Source organism: Homalodisca vitripennis, chromosome 3 (assembly GCF_021130785.1).
Source record: "Homalodisca vitripennis isolate AUS2020 chromosome 3, UT_GWSS_2.1, whole genome shotgun sequence".
NCBI classification, from domain to species: Eukaryota; Metazoa; Arthropoda; class Insecta; order Hemiptera; family Cicadellidae; genus Homalodisca; species Homalodisca vitripennis.
Genome location: NC_060209.1, coordinates 118,271,870 through 118,291,576, shown reverse-complemented (window position 1 = coordinate 118,291,576; position 19,707 = coordinate 118,271,870). Strand labels below are relative to the sequence as shown.

Here is a 19,707-nt window from a genome sequence, read left to right as displayed (position 1 = left end):
TTATTGGTTCAAAATGCTCACCCTCATCACTAGATGAACTTGGAATGTCTGAGTCAGGAACATACTCAGAGGCACCGTCAGAACTAAATAATTCATCACTGTCATCTTCGTCCATCTCACGATCGATTTCGCTCACAGACATAAAAGGTCTCTTCCTTTCACCCATCCCACGATTAAAACAAAAAAGCAGTTCAGTTTTAACTACAAAAGCACACATATAAATCTTCCACTGTTATAGGTTAGACAACACACGAGGATTGGAAATATTACACAGAAAAACCAGGTTTGCCAATACGATTCCCAGGTTTGCCAATACGATTCCCGCATGACAAAAATAAAAATCCCACGCTCAGACCATGCGACCATATATGTGACGGACATTCCCACTGACCGAACATGCAATAATATAGTTGGAAAAAGTAGACCGACTGCCAACCAAAAAACATTTAGTAATACAATCCGTGTGTCACAAATACGTGACGTCGGGCTATAGTTTGTGCCCCGAGAGGTCACACATGTGTGACGTTGGTCTATGGTATGAATCGGTGCGTCACAAATACGTGACGTCGGTCTATTTTAAAAAGTCCAATTTTAGAGTCGGTAGCGAACGTGTTAAACTTTTAATTATTTATCGTTTTATTTTATTTTCACCCGATATTTAAAAATAAATGTGTAGATATTAATCTATTTGTACTAATATTAAATGTAGCCAGTTGTCACGACTAAAAGCATATTAAAAAATGAATATTAAAAGTCATTTGAGATGTATTTTTTGGTGTTCTGTCACATCTCAGTTTGGTTATTTAAACAAATGTGTGACGGACAACCAAATACAAAGTAACTGGTTGTGAAAAAATGAGGGCATGTTCTCACTCGCAAGTGAGTGATACATGTCGAGTCCCATCAGAGCCAGTACTATTTGTTTATCAATCTCTATTAGTATTAAACTAAACTGTTGACATGTGTAGTAAATTGTTATATTATTTGTAAGTATGAATTTAACAAATAATATCAAAACGATAAAATATAGAGTTTTTTTTTATATGTAACTCAAAATATTAAAGAAGTGTTCTTGACATTTTTACAAGAATATACCAATGTTATTACTAAGCCCTCGTATATTCCTGCCTACTGATTGTTAAACAAGTGCACTAGATCTAAGAATTCTCAAGCATACAATCTGTACTCAAGCCTATGACAGATACTTACTATTGCTCTACATCTGAGAAATAGTGCATTGAACTGTTTGGCCATTTTGATAACGTCCTTGTTGTGTATAAAGCTCACTTGAGCCATCTGACATGTTGCTAACTGTAGCTGTTTGGTTTTAATGGTGTTAACAATTTGGAACAATATCTTTTCAAAAATAAGTGCTTTAATTTAGTAAGTTTTATTATACTTCTCACCAAAAGTTTGTAAAAGACATACAAATTTCTTAATTTTTGATAATTAAAACAGTACAATAGTTTAGCTATAAATATTAAGTTTACATTTTTAAGCTGTCAATAGTAATATTGGATTAATAATATTTTGGATTAACCATATATTTTTATGAGGCTAATAACTTTATTTTTAAATCCATTTTTAACATCCAAACAATTGTTTTGTTTTACAGAGATTTTGCATACGTGGCACGTGACCGAACGACACGCAAACACATGTGCCACGTGTTCCGATGTGACATACCGGCACGCACAATCGCCAACACACTACGAGACATCTGCAAGAAGATTATGATTGAACGCAGTCTCCAACAAAACCTAGCAAAACCCATTGATATTAGTAAGCACATACTCATTAGTAAGATAACTATAGTGTCACCATTTTACATAATTTGTTTTATTTATACATATATTTTTGTATTTTTCCGTAATGTGTATGAATTATTTTGAAACTAAATTTACAATGAATAGCTTAATTTTTTGCAAATATATATAATATATGTGGCTGTGTACAATACATATATTTGTATTTTTATCACACTGTGTTTACAATTTGTTGTACTTATAGGATACTCCTCATATTATATAAAAACTTTTGAAGTCAAATATTTAAATTATTAATTAAATTACTTGTAAACAGGCCCCAACGGTTAAACAAATATGACCAACTATTCCGTTAGCGTTGAATTATATTTTAGTTTTGTTGTTATTACAAAAACACTAATGACAAACAAGAACCAGTGTTAGTTCAACTCTCGTTATGTTTGTTAATCACACAGTAACAGACATTGATAAGTCAACATCAGACATCTGTGTCTTATTTAATTTAAGACTAAAATACATGTTATGAATACTTGTCTAAACAAAAAAATACTGGATTTAGTGAACACATTTAAAGAATTTATATTCTAATTCTTTTGTTCTTACTATTAATAGGGTAATAGGTAAGCAGAATATAAAACTTGGCTAAAAATTTGTACAGAGGTTTTTTCTTAAATTAGCAAGTGAAGCTTGTATTGCTTCACTAGTACTAGGGTTAAACAAGAGTTATACATGATCTTATTTGTATCCATATGTTCACACAAAACCATAAGATAATCTGTCTTAGATGATGCTAGGATTGACTGGGCATGGTGAATTAATATAAGACACAGGATTACTAAATAAAAATGGCAACTTTCAACCTCTTTATTATATTGGTTGATTGATGCTGATACAACTTTTTTATGCAATGTCTAATGGTTACGTGTCAACTTTAAAAAATCTGTGTAAACTGTATTATTATTTATTAGTTTTAACCCTTTCCATATCCTCTTATTTTGACCCCACCATAATAGCGAAGACTATGATGAATATAGAGAAATTCCTTTGAAGGGACTTTCCTTTCATTGATTGCACAAAAAACAGTTTGTGTTATTCTGAAAAAAAGTGGTACTCACCTTATGAACTATTAAAGTTTAGTGATATAGTTTTTCTGTTCATCGGTTAAGAGTTGCCACTTCCATAGATATTTATTCACTATGAGGATTCCTGTACTGATATGAGTTTTGTCATGATAGGCTTGTTTTATTTGTATTAAAATGAAAAATGCCTTTATTAAAGAGGCAGAGTTAGGGCTATCAAGCCCTCTCTACTACTCAACTTAACACTCCCCCCCCTATATTGGGTTAGGTTTAAATTCTTAAAAATCAAAGTCTAAAGCTATTACTTTAGAACACAGTTAGGCCACACATCACAATACGATAGTAATGACTCCAGTTTAATATTCATTACAAAATCCCTAATAATGTATTTAGTCACAAGGAAAAGGTCTTGACAACTATCTGGCCAATTACTATCGAATGGGCTAACCACCATTATAATATAACTATTTTAATACACTGAATTTACCAAGTATCCAATATTAATAAAATTTACAAAAATCCAACCTTTGTTAGTATCATATAAAATATATTGCACTAATTTTTTCACGATCCTTCATTTTTATAGACAAACAATTATTACTAAGAGGCTAGAAACATAATGCAATACCACTAATGGTAACCCTATAGTAAGAACTGCTCACAAAATTATCAGTATCACTGAACAGTTGTAAATATTGTTACAGATGGCAGTGGTATTAGTAGTCGAGCTGGACTTGCTACTAGACCCACCAATCTACCCATGGAACACAGACGTTTCCATCGTAATGGACAGACTCTAGTCAGTAAGTATTCAGAGGGTGGAGAGGGGTTAGGTATTAGAAAAGTGTCGAAAATAATGAATATCATACAGTTTTTAAATACATGGTGCGTATGAAAGTAACGTGAATTTGGGTGTTTTCCACTGACTATCAGTGCATTCCCTTCAACTCTCTCTTCAGTAGGGGGAACAATAAAACTCACATGGAGCCAACTCAGGGCTGTTAGGAGGATTGGGCTCCATGGGGGTCTTATTCTGGGTTAGGTAGTTTTTATTTTTATTTTTTTTTATTTTATTTATAAACAGTTGTTTTACATAGTCTTGGCCTCACCAAGTTCAACAAAACTGGTCGGTGAGGACCACTTGAAAAAAGTATATAGAATACATTGATACAAATATTCAACTTTTAACTTTCTTTTAATTTACTAAACTATAAACTCAAATTCGGCGGTTTAGGGCAGGCACTAGCTTAGATAACTTGGTATGTGTGGTAAATTTGATCGAAACAGTACATTTAATAAAAAAAATAATACTAGTTAGTAACGACAAAAGCCATGTGACTGGGGGCATTGTCATAGTGGAGCTTAAAGACGTCTGTGATTTCAGGCTTGACACGTGCGATCCGGCGTTTCAGTCTCTTAAGCACCTCCAGGTAAAAAGCTGCATTGACAGTGTGTCCTTGGGTTACAAACTCAAAATGGATAATTCCTCAGACGTCAAAGAAGACAATCAGCATTGTTTTGACGCAAGATTTGCTCAAACGCCCTTCTTTGGGTTTGGAAGAATATTGTGCGTGCTACTTGGAACTTTGCTTTTTAGATTTTGGAACATACTTGAACATCCTAGATTCATCCCAGCTAGGAGATTACATGTGTCTGGATCATTCCTAATAAATTCCAACAATTCTTCACTACACAAAACTCGAACTTCTTTCTGCGTGTCCGTCAACACCTTTGGCACAGGCTTTGCAAACACCTTTTGCAGATCCTCCATCACTATCCCATGTACTGCAAGTGTTAATAAATTCAGGGTGTCAGCGATTACCTGTATACTTAACCGACAGTCTGAACTCAAAACTTCACACACACGCTGGACGTTTTCATCAGTTCGCTGTTGATGGGCATTTCAAAGGCCTCTTGAAACATTTTATAAGTTTCCATTGCATTCTTTCCAAGCTGCACACAAAACTTAATCGCATACCGCTTGTTCCAGCGAGCACTTCATCATGCCTTGACACAAGCGAAAAACAGACTTTGTGCAAAGACATAGACATGTTCTACCACTTCTATTCCTTTTAGTGAACTGAGAATTTGGAAGGGCAGAATTCCCACAACATTATCCGACAGGTCTGAGCGTGTTGTAATAAATAGTCGCATCACAATAAAATCATGCGGATTACTTTCATAGTGCACCCTGTAATCTAAATTTTACAACATTCACCAATATAAAATTCTACTTTTAGTAAACTGAGTGACAATTTATTTCACATCATTATTTGTGTCATATAGATGTTGTATAAAAAAGTAATTTTTGTTTTGATTTTTAGAGTCAATGTATCATTAAATTCATTACTGTATTATTGAATTTTTTCTTGTTGTTTTCTTGAAATATTCATTTTATTCTTGCATTTAATTTTATGGTGTTTAACATTGTGTGAATGTACTTACCCACTATCAAACTGTCCTTACCCGTCTCTTGCCACAGTGAACTTATTAAATGATTTTTTATAATGCTGTTGTTTCTACTATCCACTACTGTATGGTCAGTCAAGCCATGTATGTATTTTTTAACAGCCGTTAATATACCTAATAGTTTATTTTTTAAATAATTAATCAAAGTTCACTTTATTATAGCAAAAATGCAGTACAGTATACAATTCTGAAATTGGAATAGAAATTGACAATTTTTGGAACCAACCTATCCTTTATATAACAAAATTCTATAATTAATTGTGCTTCCTTCCACCCATCATTTGGCTTAGTTCTACATGGTACCCCCACCCTTCTCAAACAGCCAGTAAAACGAACTTAACATTCTTCTCCTGGGATAAGTCATTGCAATTAATTGTATCACTTAAAATTTGGTTTTATAATTATAAAGCATGTATTGATACTTTAAATTAAATAGTTTTTTATTACTTAATTTATATGAACCAATTCACCATATTATGTACCTATACACCATATTTTGTTTTCCTAAAAGAGACAACACCTTTTGTGTGTAAAAATGTTTTGTTACTGTAATTCTATTTTAGTAGTAAACTCATATAGGTTGATTTTTTTACATTACATTTTTATTTTGTTTGTACAGTAAGACAAGCAACATTTCTCTTCAGGAATGTATTTATTTATTTAATTAGTAATCATTTGAGTTTATATTTTAACAAGTGCTTATGTAGACATATGACTCATCAGTTTATGTTATATAAATTATGCTAATCTACATTAAAATCAATTAAATACATGCAGGGTGTTCAATAATCTACAATATAAAATCACATCCATGTAATAAAACAATTCAAAATCATTTGTTTCATTTAAAAAAATCAAACCCATGGTACATGTGCAGACAATGAGATGCTGTTTTTGGGCTCTTCTGAATTTGGCGATCGTTTCTTCCAACTATGAATTTCATTACATAGTTGAACCATTCCATAAGAATTGAGTCCAGTTAATAAAATATATTTCCTAGACTTTACAGACTACATTGCTTTGCAATCTGGAGGAAAACAAAAACATGTATCTATCATTCAAAAATTACTGAACGACATAGTCTTCAGCCTTTATTGATGAGATGGAACCGAAATATATATGTTAATGTTATGATTGATTGTAGGTTTAATATATGATGTTTGTATGACAGCCCAGTCGTTTCCGACACCAATGGAGGAGCCCAAGAAGGTGTTGCGGGCTGACTACCTGGGTTCTCTACAAGTGTCCAGAGCTGCTGGCATGGATGTGCTCAATGATGCCATAGACCAGATAGTCAACACAGTCCCCGTGGAACAGTGGAGACCTGTCAACGTAGCAGTTGCCCCCTCCATGATCACCATTGTACAAGCAGATGTCAGTAGTTCTCTTTTACAATCTCGTATAAGTTCTGATAATTTTTTTCAGAATATATAAATTATACTTGTTTGTTTACCAGTTTTTGTCCCGGTTTTCAGTGTTAAATTATCAATTTTTACAAAGAATTAAATTATTTAAAAATAATAAACATATTTTAATATGTTATCCTCAGTATAGTGAATAGTTTTATTAACAAATAGTATAGTAACAAATTATATTAAATATGTGTTTGTACCTAAATAAGGCCTGAGGATGAATTTGTAAATTAATAACAAAAATAACTTTATTTGAGTGGTTTTCCCTTTCACTTCTGTTAAAAGAGCTCATACATAACGTATCACAAAAGGAATAAATAATCATAAAGAGCAATGCACTCTGCTTAAAAATATATATGAACAGTATTATGATGGATATTAATACTATGCAAGAATCATATTAGTACCAAGTTGCACAGTTGTGCATAGTTGTGCTGGTTTTTTCTTATTACTTCAGCCTTTCACATAAAAACTACTTATTTTGTTTTTTGAGTATAAATGTAGGTTATCTATGACCAAGGTAGTAAACATGAAATCATCCCAACTGTAGTATTCGAGTAATTGCACATACTCTACCAATATAATTCAATAATACAGTATCAGTTAGCTTTAATACATGATACTAAAGAAACACATAGTGGCAGTTTATAACAAAAAATAAGTAAGTGGCACAATAAATAGTTTGTTACAAACTTGGTACCATTACATATCTGCTATTGTATTTTGCCATTTCTACACAAACCAAAGAATTCCTGAAAGCTTATTCTGGGACATGGTTTGGGTCCCCATTGTATATTTCGAAAAGAACAAAATGATATTTCTACATTTTTTAGCAAATGTGGCTTGTGAAATTAACCAAAAACATAATTGAATTAATTATTAACATTTTTCCTAAAACCTCCTACAACTGTTATAAAAATTATATTAAATAAATTTTCATGTCAGACAGTTTTATTTGCTTATTAACAATAATTTTAATGTTAATTTATGAACTTAGCACAACAGGACTTTTCATCTACATATATTCTGTTTTTCCAATATGATTGGTATTGAAAGTAATTAATTTAAACACTATTCTATAATTCAATATAATAATTGAATTCAGTATTATTTATTTGCTGAATTTACAAATTACTCATAGCGTAAATTAGACCTCAGATTATCAGTACAATTTTAATCATATGCTATGCTGGCATGAAAAACAAAACTAAAAGAGCAGTATAATGATGGGCTAGTTTTCCTTCCAGCACAGAACTCTGATGTGATGGATCAGATTGCCGTATAGTGTAGGTTACTTTCAGTCTGTCATTGTTTAAAGTGCATCTCCTCACAATATAACAAGGCCATCATAGGCAACAATTTTTAATGATATAAAACTTAATATATGGCACAATTTTAATCTAAATAATTTCACCTATAAAATATCATAGACAGAAAGTACTCTTTAGACAAGTTTTTGATTTGGAACTTGGAACTTCCTGCATAGAAGACTAGTAAATCGGTCTATCAGTGGGACAGTCAGATTAGGCGATTTCATTACAGTACGTATCTGCACTACTAAGACCATAGAATAATTTTCTACTTCCAATTTAGGATTGATTCCAAAAATTGCCCAATCACTATTAAAACATCTTAAAGTGAAATAAACCATAAGGTTATTATGTAATGTTCTTTGACTTAACTAACAAATATTGTAACTATAAAAATTACTTTGTTTCCTTATTAAACAATGATTTTGTTTCCTCATTAAACAATATTTTAATTAGTACTATATGTAATTTTGTAATGTTGTATTTACCAATATATGTAGGAATCACAAATACAGTATTGTAATTTTAATAATTGCTCTAGTTTAATTTTATAATATGATCAATGTTAAACTTCCATCAACTACAATAACATAAATGATATAATCAATAGATATAGTGCAAAATCTAAAGACCTATCCATCATCTAAACTGTGTTTACCTAAATTGTGGAATTGAAGAAAAATATTTCAAAAATATTATAGCTTTCTTCTCAGACAGCAAATTACACAAAAAAATGTTTGGTTTTAAATATTTTTATTTTATTAGGGTATTTGAAAATCAGAAACAAAGTGCAGGATGTAGTTATAGTCAAAATTGTTCTTAAAGATCATATGTTAATTTCAAATACTTTTTTGTTTTATTAGGACGAAAGTAAACCAGTGACAGAGTGCAGAGTTCGGTACCTGTCATTCCTTGGCATTGGCCACAATGTGAAACACTGTGCATTCATCATGCACACAGCACAGGACTTGTTCATAGCACATGTTTTCCACTGTGAACCGAGCTCCGGGGCTCTCTGCAAGACTATTGAGGCAGCCTGCAAGGTAATCTTTCATTTTATATTACTCTTTGGTGTAATTTGTTTCATAAAAGTTCATATTATTTACAATATAAAAGATGAAAGTTGTTTCTATATAACTTTTTCTCTTAAAAGGTAGCCTTTTCGATGTGTAGTTTTATATTTTGCATACCTTTGCAATTACTATTGTGGTACAATTTATTTAATACTAGCATAAACACGTGACTTCGTCCGCAATTTCTATGCAACATTCTGTGTATGTGATTGAACAGCTCCCACGATTTCAGAAATACTTGAACTATTTCAGACCAATCTATTCCAAAGTCGAAGTTCATAACTTTCATAGTGAAAGCACTTGTGATGTAGTACGATAGGGTCCTATGATATTTTTTAAGTGGAATTATTCGTATATCATGCACCAAGTACACAATTTTACTGTTCACGACGTAGTTAACAATGCAAAATTGGAGTTAAATATTTATCTCCGAGAAACAATATATGTATATAGATATAACTTTTTAATGAGCTTGGATTCTAAACAGTAGTTCTCTAAATAGTATGGATATAGGTATTGTTATTGAAAATGAAAAACTAAAATCAACAACAATAATACTAACACATTACAATACTTACAAAGATTAGTCTTGAAAAGATTACGTGATGCTGTGAGAAGAAAATGACGAGTTTCTGATCAAGCGGTGATTGGCTTCTTCACTATGATAATGCCCCAGCGCATTCATCGAATCTTATGCAGCAATTTTTGGCAAAACACAAATTGCACAGCTTTACCAGCCTCCATGCAGTCCCGACATAGCTCTCTGTGACTTGGATGTTCCCAAAATTGAAAATGGGGCTCAAAGGAAAGTGGTTCAACAACATTGAGACGATTCAAAGTAATGTGACATGCGAGTTGAATGCCATTCTAAAATCTACATTCAAGGACTGCTTTAAGATGTGGAAGAACAGTTGGCGTGTGGTTCTTTGGAGGATGCCATGGCCCTGATGACGAAGAATAACAACAATGCAAAGATATTATACCAACTCACATTATATACTTTTTGAACAGACCTCATACACCTTCATATCATACCTTAAATGGAGTATTTTATCCAACTATTCTTCTACAGCATCAGGCTACACTTTTGTTTATCTGTTGTTTTTTTTTTTTTTTTTTTTTTTTTTTTTTTTTTTTTTTTTTTAAAGATTCTTACACAACTGCAAATAGTCAGTAAAAACAGTCATAAAACAGTGTGAAAGAATATTTATTTACTCTTAAAAACTTATAAACTTGCACTTAATTAAAATTATTCAATTTAATACATTTTTTATTGATAAGGTGCATAATAATTGAGATGCAAACTTAATATTCTTTATCCATAAATCACAGATAAAATCATACAATAAAACACTATACTTTTTTCTCTATTTCTGGAGGTAGATATTCATTCTGTTGCAATACCAAAATGGGACAACTATCCAAAAAGATTAGCAATAGTTACAATTTTTAAATTTAAAGACGATATTGTTAAAAAAAAAAACTACTGTGACAACTTACTTACCACTAATGTATATAACATTAGCTAATCTGATATTACAATGCATTGTGTACAGTTGAGGTACCAGAAGTGCCTGGATGCACATCCAGGTCGTACTGCTGCCACTGCTGCTGGCCAAGGCAAGGGGCTGGGAGCCACCATCAAGTCACTGGTATCAGGGCTCACCGGCCGCCGGCCACGCACCGCAGACTCCTGAGAAGAAGCACTCTCTCTGCAGGTACTATCACTTGATTAAATCTTTCTCTGATTCTTGACAGTTATTTTAAAAGGCATCTTTTTATGTAAGGATCTTTTTTACAATAATCCAGTGTTTCCCAAACTTTTTAGACCCAAGGCTCCCTTTAGGTCTGTACTACTTTTTGCAGGGCCCCACCCCCTCAGCTCATCTTAATAGAGTCAATGAAGAGTAACAATTAAGTATATGACTTTATAATTCACATAATAATTGATTGACATCGGTAAATTGTTTGCCTGCATGCCTATTGTATATTAGCCATTATAGAAATATCAATTAAATCCGAGTAAATTATGTAAAACTATGTACTATTCACTATTGCTGATTTTTACGTGAGGTTCCTTAATGAGATGATCAGTGGCTAATGTTTCTCTATAAATCATGCAATGGGTCCAAATCGCAATGGTCGCTTTCGCTGGAACGGAGCTTGAAGCCACCTTTTTGACCCGCCATTGAACTGCCACTATCAGTAAACTACATATTACAACACGTTTTTGCCAGTCAATGCCGTGCTTATAGGCTTGTGTGAGTGGAGCAATGTGTAGTGTCAAGGCAACACGTTCCAAGAAATAGTGGTGAGAGTGTAGTGGGTGGTAGTGATGTGTGTGTGTGGTGGTGGTTCTATGGTGTACTTATACTGACTTCCCATACACGCTTTCTTATATACATTACACTGACATGAAAACAATAATTGCCCCCAATAATAAAAAAATATAATTTTTTATTTGATTTTTTGTTTTTTTTTATTTGTTTTTACATGAATTTGATTATGTTCCGAGTAATGACATACGAGAAATGTGGCTCAGATACAACAACAACATAAGCTGTGGTGCCGCTGCTTCCCTGGGGAGATGCAATCGCTTTTACAAAATCTAATTCAATCTGAATGTCACTTCGAGATCTTTCTGTTGTTGGTGGATGTAGATGTGTGTCAATTACAACCAAAGGCGAGTTATCAATAAACTGTTTCAGGTTTAATAACACTTAATTGTCTCTGAAGTTTATTTTTTGGAACCCTAGGTACTGATCGTACATGATCCTGTATATACCATTAGTGATATCAAAATTCTGAAATTCCTGAGGGTATTAATTGTTTTAATATAAAAGTAATTTCAATTAATTTGTGGAGCTTTAGGTATATTAATGTTAATTCAATAATTCAATATGAAATTATAAATCTAGTCCAGCGTGAAGGTAATAATAAATGTATATTTTAAATTTTTTCACACAATATGATATTTACTAAAAAATTGTCGCTCAACCGCGGCGCATACTTTGGGAACCACTGCACTCCTTCACAGTTTTTTTTTTGTAATGTAATGTTCGTAGCGATTGTGTAAAAGTGCTACTGATGTAATATTATGCATCATTATATTGCTCTTGTATTATTTATTCTTTTGTTTAAGTAATATTGCGCAAGAAGAATTTATATTACAACAGCATGTCGTGCAAGTAGGTTTGGTAGTACAACACCATACTATTATATTATATTTTCTACTAGATGTTAGCACTTCCTAGTCGTGATTGAACCTTTACGAGTTCGCTGTAGTTGCACAGTGCAGGCAGCTACTATGTGTTTTTTTTTTTTACATGTTCCTCGACTTTGAGTATTTCATGGTTTTGTTTCTAGTGTTTATTGTACCATGGAAATATCTAACGCACAAATAGATGATTTGGCTTTGTTTTTACCTTTTACATATATAGATAGTTAAATATACTGTATACATACACTACATATACATTATACATTGCCACATAGTTGTCTTGTTTATTTAAGTACTTGCAATACTTGAAAATTACAATTTTTAATTCTTCTTACCATAGGAATTTGTTACCTGCTTTGAAAGCGAGGAGTGAATTGTCTCTTCCACTTATTCATTCTCATTGAAGTGCTTCTTGCCTAGATGATGTTTCAGATGCCAAAAAATGTGGTATATTGCAAGGTCAGGGAAATGATGATCCACAAACTTTCAGCCGAAAGAGTAAATAATTTTCAGAGTCTGGACAGCAGTGTAGGTTTTGCATTGTTGTGGAGAAGCAAGGTCCCCTCTTTCAACATGACATGTCTTTTGTTTTGAACTGCTCAATGAAACTTGGTAAATGTTGCATAGTAGTGCTTCCATATTAAGTCATTTTTTCTTGGCATCAAGTGCACTAGCAAAACACCACACCTGTTCCAGAACACAGCTACCATGATCTTGTAATGTAACAGCTATTGCCTTTGACTCTGACAGGAAAGGTTATGTGCAGTCATTTCATAGACTGTTACATGGATTCAGGGGTAATAATATGTGAAATCCATGTTTCATCTCTTGACAAGTTTTGTATAGATTATACAGTATAATTTTATACAGAACAGACCTACACACTTGAGGAAATTCCTTAGAAAGAATTTTATCATGAATCCTGCTCTCATGAATTTTCATCACAGTTGCACTCAAGAGTAACAAGATGAGAGGTGGCCGCATACTTAATATTCTCCATGAGAGAAGACACTCCCAATCCTGAGTGGTACAGATTACTTACTATAGACACAAGCATACCGAGAAGGATATGAGGAATCAATTATCCCTAATTTCTATTTTACCCTATGAATATTTTCAGTCAAATACAAATATAACCTTTCAACATTTTTTCATACACAATGTTAATATTTTTTATTGTAAGAGGTCCACTCCATATCCAAACTGTAAAATGATAATTTGTGTCTGATCCATATTATTACCGTACCTGAACTGTTGATAGGAACTGTGGTCTGGAGCAGAGTCTGCAGAGCGAGAGGTGATCCCCCATCGTCACCTGCAGTCACCGCTGACTTCGCGCTACTTTAGTCCCAGCAGTGGCACCAGTCCGTCGGCTAGCCTGCAGTCTCTCCTGTCCCCCTCATTGGATACTCGTAGACTACACCAGCTCGCGGCTGCTGCTGCTCCCTGGGAGTACTAATCTCACTACTCCAGCTTTATATTCATTGTAGGAATGATTTTCCTAACAATCGGTTTTTAAACAAGTATTGACTGTCTGTCTGAACTGTTCTTTTCACCAAAAGTTAAAAGTTAATTTTAACTCTAAAAATTGTAATGTGTTGTAAAATTTTTTGTTGCTTTATATAACTCATACATGTTTATTTATTTTGTAAGAATCCATTATATTTATATTGCATTAATTATTCTTTACAAATTAAATAATCGTTTTGTCTACTGTAAAACATTTTGTATTGAGGAAAATCAACATTCCAAACTGTGATTGAATATGCAAATTTGATTCTTACAATTTACTATTGATTTCTTTCTTAATAAAACATTTAAAGAATGAATACATTTTGATGGTAAATATGATCGTTTTTAGGGATGTAAATAAAAGAGAACCATATTTACAGAGAGCTTCACCATTTATTGCTATTTGTAATTTGTAAATTTAAATTGACTCATTATTATTGTAGTAGGGTATAATTTAGCTATGTTAGGTATGATGGAATGTGCAATGTAAGTAGAATTAATGCACAGCTTATGATCAAACTTATAACAATATTCTACTTGAACCAGATATGTGTAATGTTTTGATATGAATGCTTATGGGTGTATTTGTAAACTTCAAGGTGTTTCTCAAAATCACAGATTTTGTAAACATGTATGAGAAAGATGGGCTTGCAAGCTTGTATATGTATGTTTATACATTCCTTCGTAAAATGGGGATATATGGTTCAATCTCCTCTTTTGATTCCCTGGTACACACTGACTATTTACTTTAAAACTAAGATTAGAAGAATGTTAAGTATTTATTAGAAATTATAGGTTTTTAATGATTTTAATAACCTAATTATAATTCAATATGTCTTTTGTTAGTACAGTGTAAAAATAATTCAATATTGCATTTTAATGACATTGTATATTTGTTCAGTTTTTGAAAGCTTTATTCCATGTGCATGCATTTTAGGTTTTCTACAGTCATTACAGTAAAATATTGCTAATCCAGGATTGCTGGTTATCCATGACAAAATACTAATCAGTCAATGTTCAAGATTTCGTAGTCTAGCTTTGAACGTATGCTATGAATAAATGAAGGTCATAATCACATTACCCAACCTGCGCCTCAGATAATCTAGGCTACCCACCTCAACACATGATGGTTAATATTATCTACTTCTATAGTCGATGATAAAGCTGGAACACCACAAATATGTAATAAAATTTATATATTTTTATTTTAATTTTATTTGTATTCAAAGCTTAAACTTTTTACATCAAATTTGTAAATATAATACCAAGGCAAATCATTGTACGCCTGTTATTAAAATGTTTAACATTCGTTAACATATTTTGGTAATGCCATGCATATTTTCAAAATAACAAGTATATGATCTGTAAAAAGAATCATTAATGAATTAGTTTGGGAATCCAACGCAATGTTTATTTACAATTATTGATACAAGCATCATATATTCATTCATTGATAATGCTGATTGCATAGTGTATGAGTAGATATGCTGAAAACAACAAGAAGGAAGCTAAACAATTTTAACAGTTAAAAACAAATTTTAGTACTAAAATATCATGAACATTATTATTACTAAATAATAATTCTATAAAGTTATTCTAAAGATCTAATTAAAAGGTAGAGATATATCACAATAACCTTTGTTTTGTTTACACTGGCTTGCAAATATTTTATGTGTATTAGACACCTTTTTTAAACACAGTTAAAGTATTGTCTATAATAATTAGTACTTGTTGTATAGTGACAATTATTATGGCACTAAATTATTTACTATAGCACCAAAACAACCTCAGTGTTAATTCACCACATGGGAATACTAAAGCAAACAAGCCAGATAGCAAAATGTTTGATTTGACATAACAATGTTCAATTATTATGATTCTCAGCAGCAAGTCGATGGTAACCTATACTGGGTGACCGTGCACCGACACTGGGGTTTACTGGCATGTCAGAGTCGGTGTACTTCACCTGCAGTGTGTGAGTGAGGCATCGTGAAAATCAGGCAATTCCACTATACGTTGTGAACAATATACAGTAAGTTTTTCAGTTATTTTTCACAGTTAGATGTGTGTGTGGTCTATATTTTTTAAAGTAGGCGAGTGGGTAAATGATAACGTCTGACTGTGACAGTGGCAGTAGGGAGCAGATGGTATAACCTCAGCTGGCAGTAGATGAACTTGAAAAAAACCCAACATTAATCTTTCAGTTGCATTGGCATAATAACTCACCAACCAACAACGCATGGTTTGAGAGATTAGTTCTGTTATTTACTGTTTTGTACTTAAAGTTGTCTAAGTATTTATTTAGTACTTAACCTTTTTCTCATTCACTGCAGTATCTCTTAATAAAAGTTAAAGTGTGTCTACAGATTTTTCCACTCAACTAGCTTACCCTGGATTACCAAAAGTTGACTGTAGTTATCATCTAATATTTATAAATACTAAGATATACATCAGGAAGTAAGTCAGGAGGAATCATAAGTAAGTAATTGATAATCATAAATCTCTAATGTAAATACGCCTGTGTACAGCGACCATACCTTGACCTAGCACAAACACTCGTAGGTTTGTTGTTATAGTGTAGGCTATTCACAATTAAAATTCTATGCAGCCAATTTTCTTTATCAAAGCTAAGTATGTGGTGAATATAATGTAGGAGTACAGTAGTTAGATAAAGCTGTTGTGTAAATAATTCAGTTTCATAATACACTAGTTTTTATTTTTCTAATTTTACACCAAAGACATGTTAAGTATAATCTGGTCAATGTTTCAAGCATAGTTTCAGTTACGTGTAAGAATACAATCATGAGCTGGTAATGTTTATAATGATTTCCTGATACTTTTTAATGTTAAATATTATTATTTAAAATGTGTGTAGTTTATAAGTTGTGACTGTTCTAATCGTTAAATCTTTAACCAGAGATCATTTACTGTTATAAATGTAAAATGTTCTGAATTTCATATTTCAATCATGCTGTTTCACATGGTTTTATTTGTACCTAGTTAAGTTTTTATTACATCTTTATGTAAACCACTTTCTTCAGTTATAATTGCTATGTAAGTTCAAATGTAAGGTACTATATTCACATTTTTAGTTCTTCCTCATATTAATATGTTAACATACCTTAATCAGATTAAATATAGTGATTTCATCAAATTGTCAAATTTATAAACTGAGGAAGTGGAATATTTCTTTAAAAGATTATCACATACTAAAGGTTACAAACACTCATGGAGCTAAAAATGCATTTAATTAAGGAAGAGCAAAGCACTTAATCCATTCCTACTTATTAATATTATCAATTAGTTGTTTAAAATTGACAGTAAAATTAGTTTTAGTGATTCATGATTTTTAACCTTAAATGTTGTTGAGCATGTGTACTACGCATATTTTTACAATCATGTCTTATTTACCTCCAACCAGTTTTTTATACAAAAGAATTTTATTTTCAGAAAATATATTATATTATCATTTCTTATCAGATTAATAGATGTTTTCTTAAATAATATAAAGGTTATTAAAAATATGTAGCTTAATAAATTAAGCATAATATTTGGAAGTAGAAAAAAATAAAATATCATTATTAATTACAACCAGGACTTTGTAATTATGTATTCATTTTAAGTTTATTCATTGTTGATTAAATTGTGTTTAGTTTTACAATGTACATTAAGCTTTTTGTGGTTGTTATGTGATTGTATGAGCTCAGATATTTGGCTGATAAATCAGAGTTAAAGCATTTCATTGATTCTCTTATATAATGCTGATTGTAGCATTTGCTTTTGGACAGTGGTACCAGCTAATCTACCATATGTTTGATCACGTATTTCACCATCCGTACTGTTTCAGTTCAGAATAGATTTCATCATTTACTACTTATGAAAATCATAACCTAGTTAATAATTTATATTTAAAGTGGAATATATTAAAAATTAACTGAATTTATTTTATCTAGTAAATCTAGTCTTTAAATTTGTACAAACTGTTATATATTTGTATGATCTATGTTGTTCCCATATACTAATGTTTATGAATATTTAAAATGGGGGTTTCTTGTAGAATCAACTAAAAAATTAACCCTAACGTACAAAATATTTGAAATTTTAAAAGTGGGTTGAAAGCCAAGACTTGTTTTATGTTTTAGCCACCTAAAATAAGAAGTTGTAACAAGAGAAGTGTTTATTCTTCTAATGCAACTTGGCTATATTGCAGTCTTAGTGCAGTTGTAATGATTGTTCTTATTCCTACAGGGGATTTTAGTGTTTTATGTACTTTTTTATTACAAATTAAAGACATATGAATAAAATATTGTGACTTTTCAAATTTATACTAAACATGTCTGTTGAGTTTATTTGTCATTTTGTAATAAAATACGTTGAAAGTATTGCTACCAGATTCGAGTAAAAAGAGACGTAGTATCAAGTATCGGAATAGACCCATCAACAATATATATTAACGGACTGTACATTTTTACCAGTCTAATAGTGAAACAACCATTGTAACAATCTGCTCAAGTTTGTATGAATAAATGATCACATAATCTCTCAACTGCCCTCCATATGAAAACAAAACATAATCAGTTTCTGCAGTGAAGGCTTTTAAAGGTGTTGTGGCTTGAAATAAACAAAATAATTTGGTAGAATGAGTTTACAAGAAAACTGTACAGTAATAAAATACTGTAATGGTTGTCTAAGTTCATACTGTCTTTCATGAACAAGCACAAAGAGTTAATGTATTACTTTATACTACATTAGTTATGTGAAGTTTATTTAATTATTGTACTTTGTGATGTACTACATATAGTTTTATGGTGCCATTTTTTATCAAATTACAATGTAATAATTAGATTTGCTGTTAATGTTTATAAGCAAACATATCCGTTGCAATAATTCAGTTTTTGTGCCAATTAAATATTAATTTTTGTATTTAGTATACTATTCTTTATTTTATTCTATCAGTATTATAAGTAGTATTATTTTCCGTCAGAGTTCTTCGACATTACTCTTACGTTAAATATTTTAAAATATACATATTTATATAACATTTAATAAGACTGTTTGATTTTTTCATATATAACTTTCTCAGAGTGTTTTGTTAGATGTATTATACACTTGCTGTTACTTGTCAAAACTGCTGTTTACATTATGTTACAAGTGTAAAAAATCTTCTGTAATATAAATTTTGCAATGTTACTATTTTTCTAATCAGGCTTGCACAGAGCTTGGCTTGTCCAGTACGATATGTCGTACTGCATAGATCACTGTCACTGCTGAATAAATAGGAAAATGTTGGCAGACTATTATTTTATTGTATACCTTATTTTCATGTACATACTAAGTATTTTTAACAAAATATTCTGAATCAGCTAGTTCTATATATTTTATTTCATAGGATTTGTTCATATTTCTGAAATATGTAACTTGATCTTCCTATGACTTGCTGCATAGTACAACCAATAATTGTCTCCATGTGTAATTTCATCTCAACACATTATTTATCAGTATGTATTTTTCTCTGGCTTTACAGCCAAAAGAAAGTTTTTGGAGGAATCTATGACTTATGGTCACCACTAGGACTTGCTATTAAGTACTGGTGCTGCTTCAAGACCAGCTAAAGGAATGATGTAATCTTTATCTTGTTAAACCTTCCTAGAAGTGTTAAAAAAATATGTATAAAAAAACCATTCGCATACTTACAGGCCTTGGCCCCCAAGAATTGTGTAGAGCAGCCTTCATCAGTAAAAAAATACTAACCACCTTGTCTCTAAATATTGTTGAAACTACAATGTATGCATTAAATCAAAGCATAAGGAGGGGACATGACTTTTATTCGCACAACTCAGGATCGACTATCAACTTCACCATCCCT

At 31.6% G+C, this 19,707-nt stretch overlaps 1 protein-coding gene across 4 annotated transcripts in view; it reads left to right on the top strand.

Moving 5' to 3' along the window:
• Positions 1–19,135, top strand: part of LOC124357398 (protein Fe65 homolog) — a 125,849-nt gene extending 106,714 nt beyond the window's left edge. For all 4 annotated transcript variants that reach the window (XM_046809161.1, XM_046809159.1, XM_046809160.1 and 1 more), the window contains 6 exons: positions 1,616–1,782; positions 3,550–3,648; positions 6,486–6,688; positions 8,900–9,079; positions 10,666–10,827; positions 13,591–19,135. In XM_046809161.1, the coding sequence (XP_046665117.1) occupies positions 1,616–1,782; positions 3,550–3,648; positions 6,486–6,688; positions 8,900–9,079; positions 10,666–10,806 (790 nt within the window). In that variant the 3' untranslated portion in view covers positions 10,807–10,827; positions 13,591–19,135. The remainder of the gene's footprint in view (positions 1–1,615; positions 1,783–3,549; positions 3,649–6,485; positions 6,689–8,899; positions 9,080–10,665; positions 10,828–13,590) is intronic.
• The last annotated feature ends 572 nt before the right edge of the window (positions 19,136–19,707 follow it).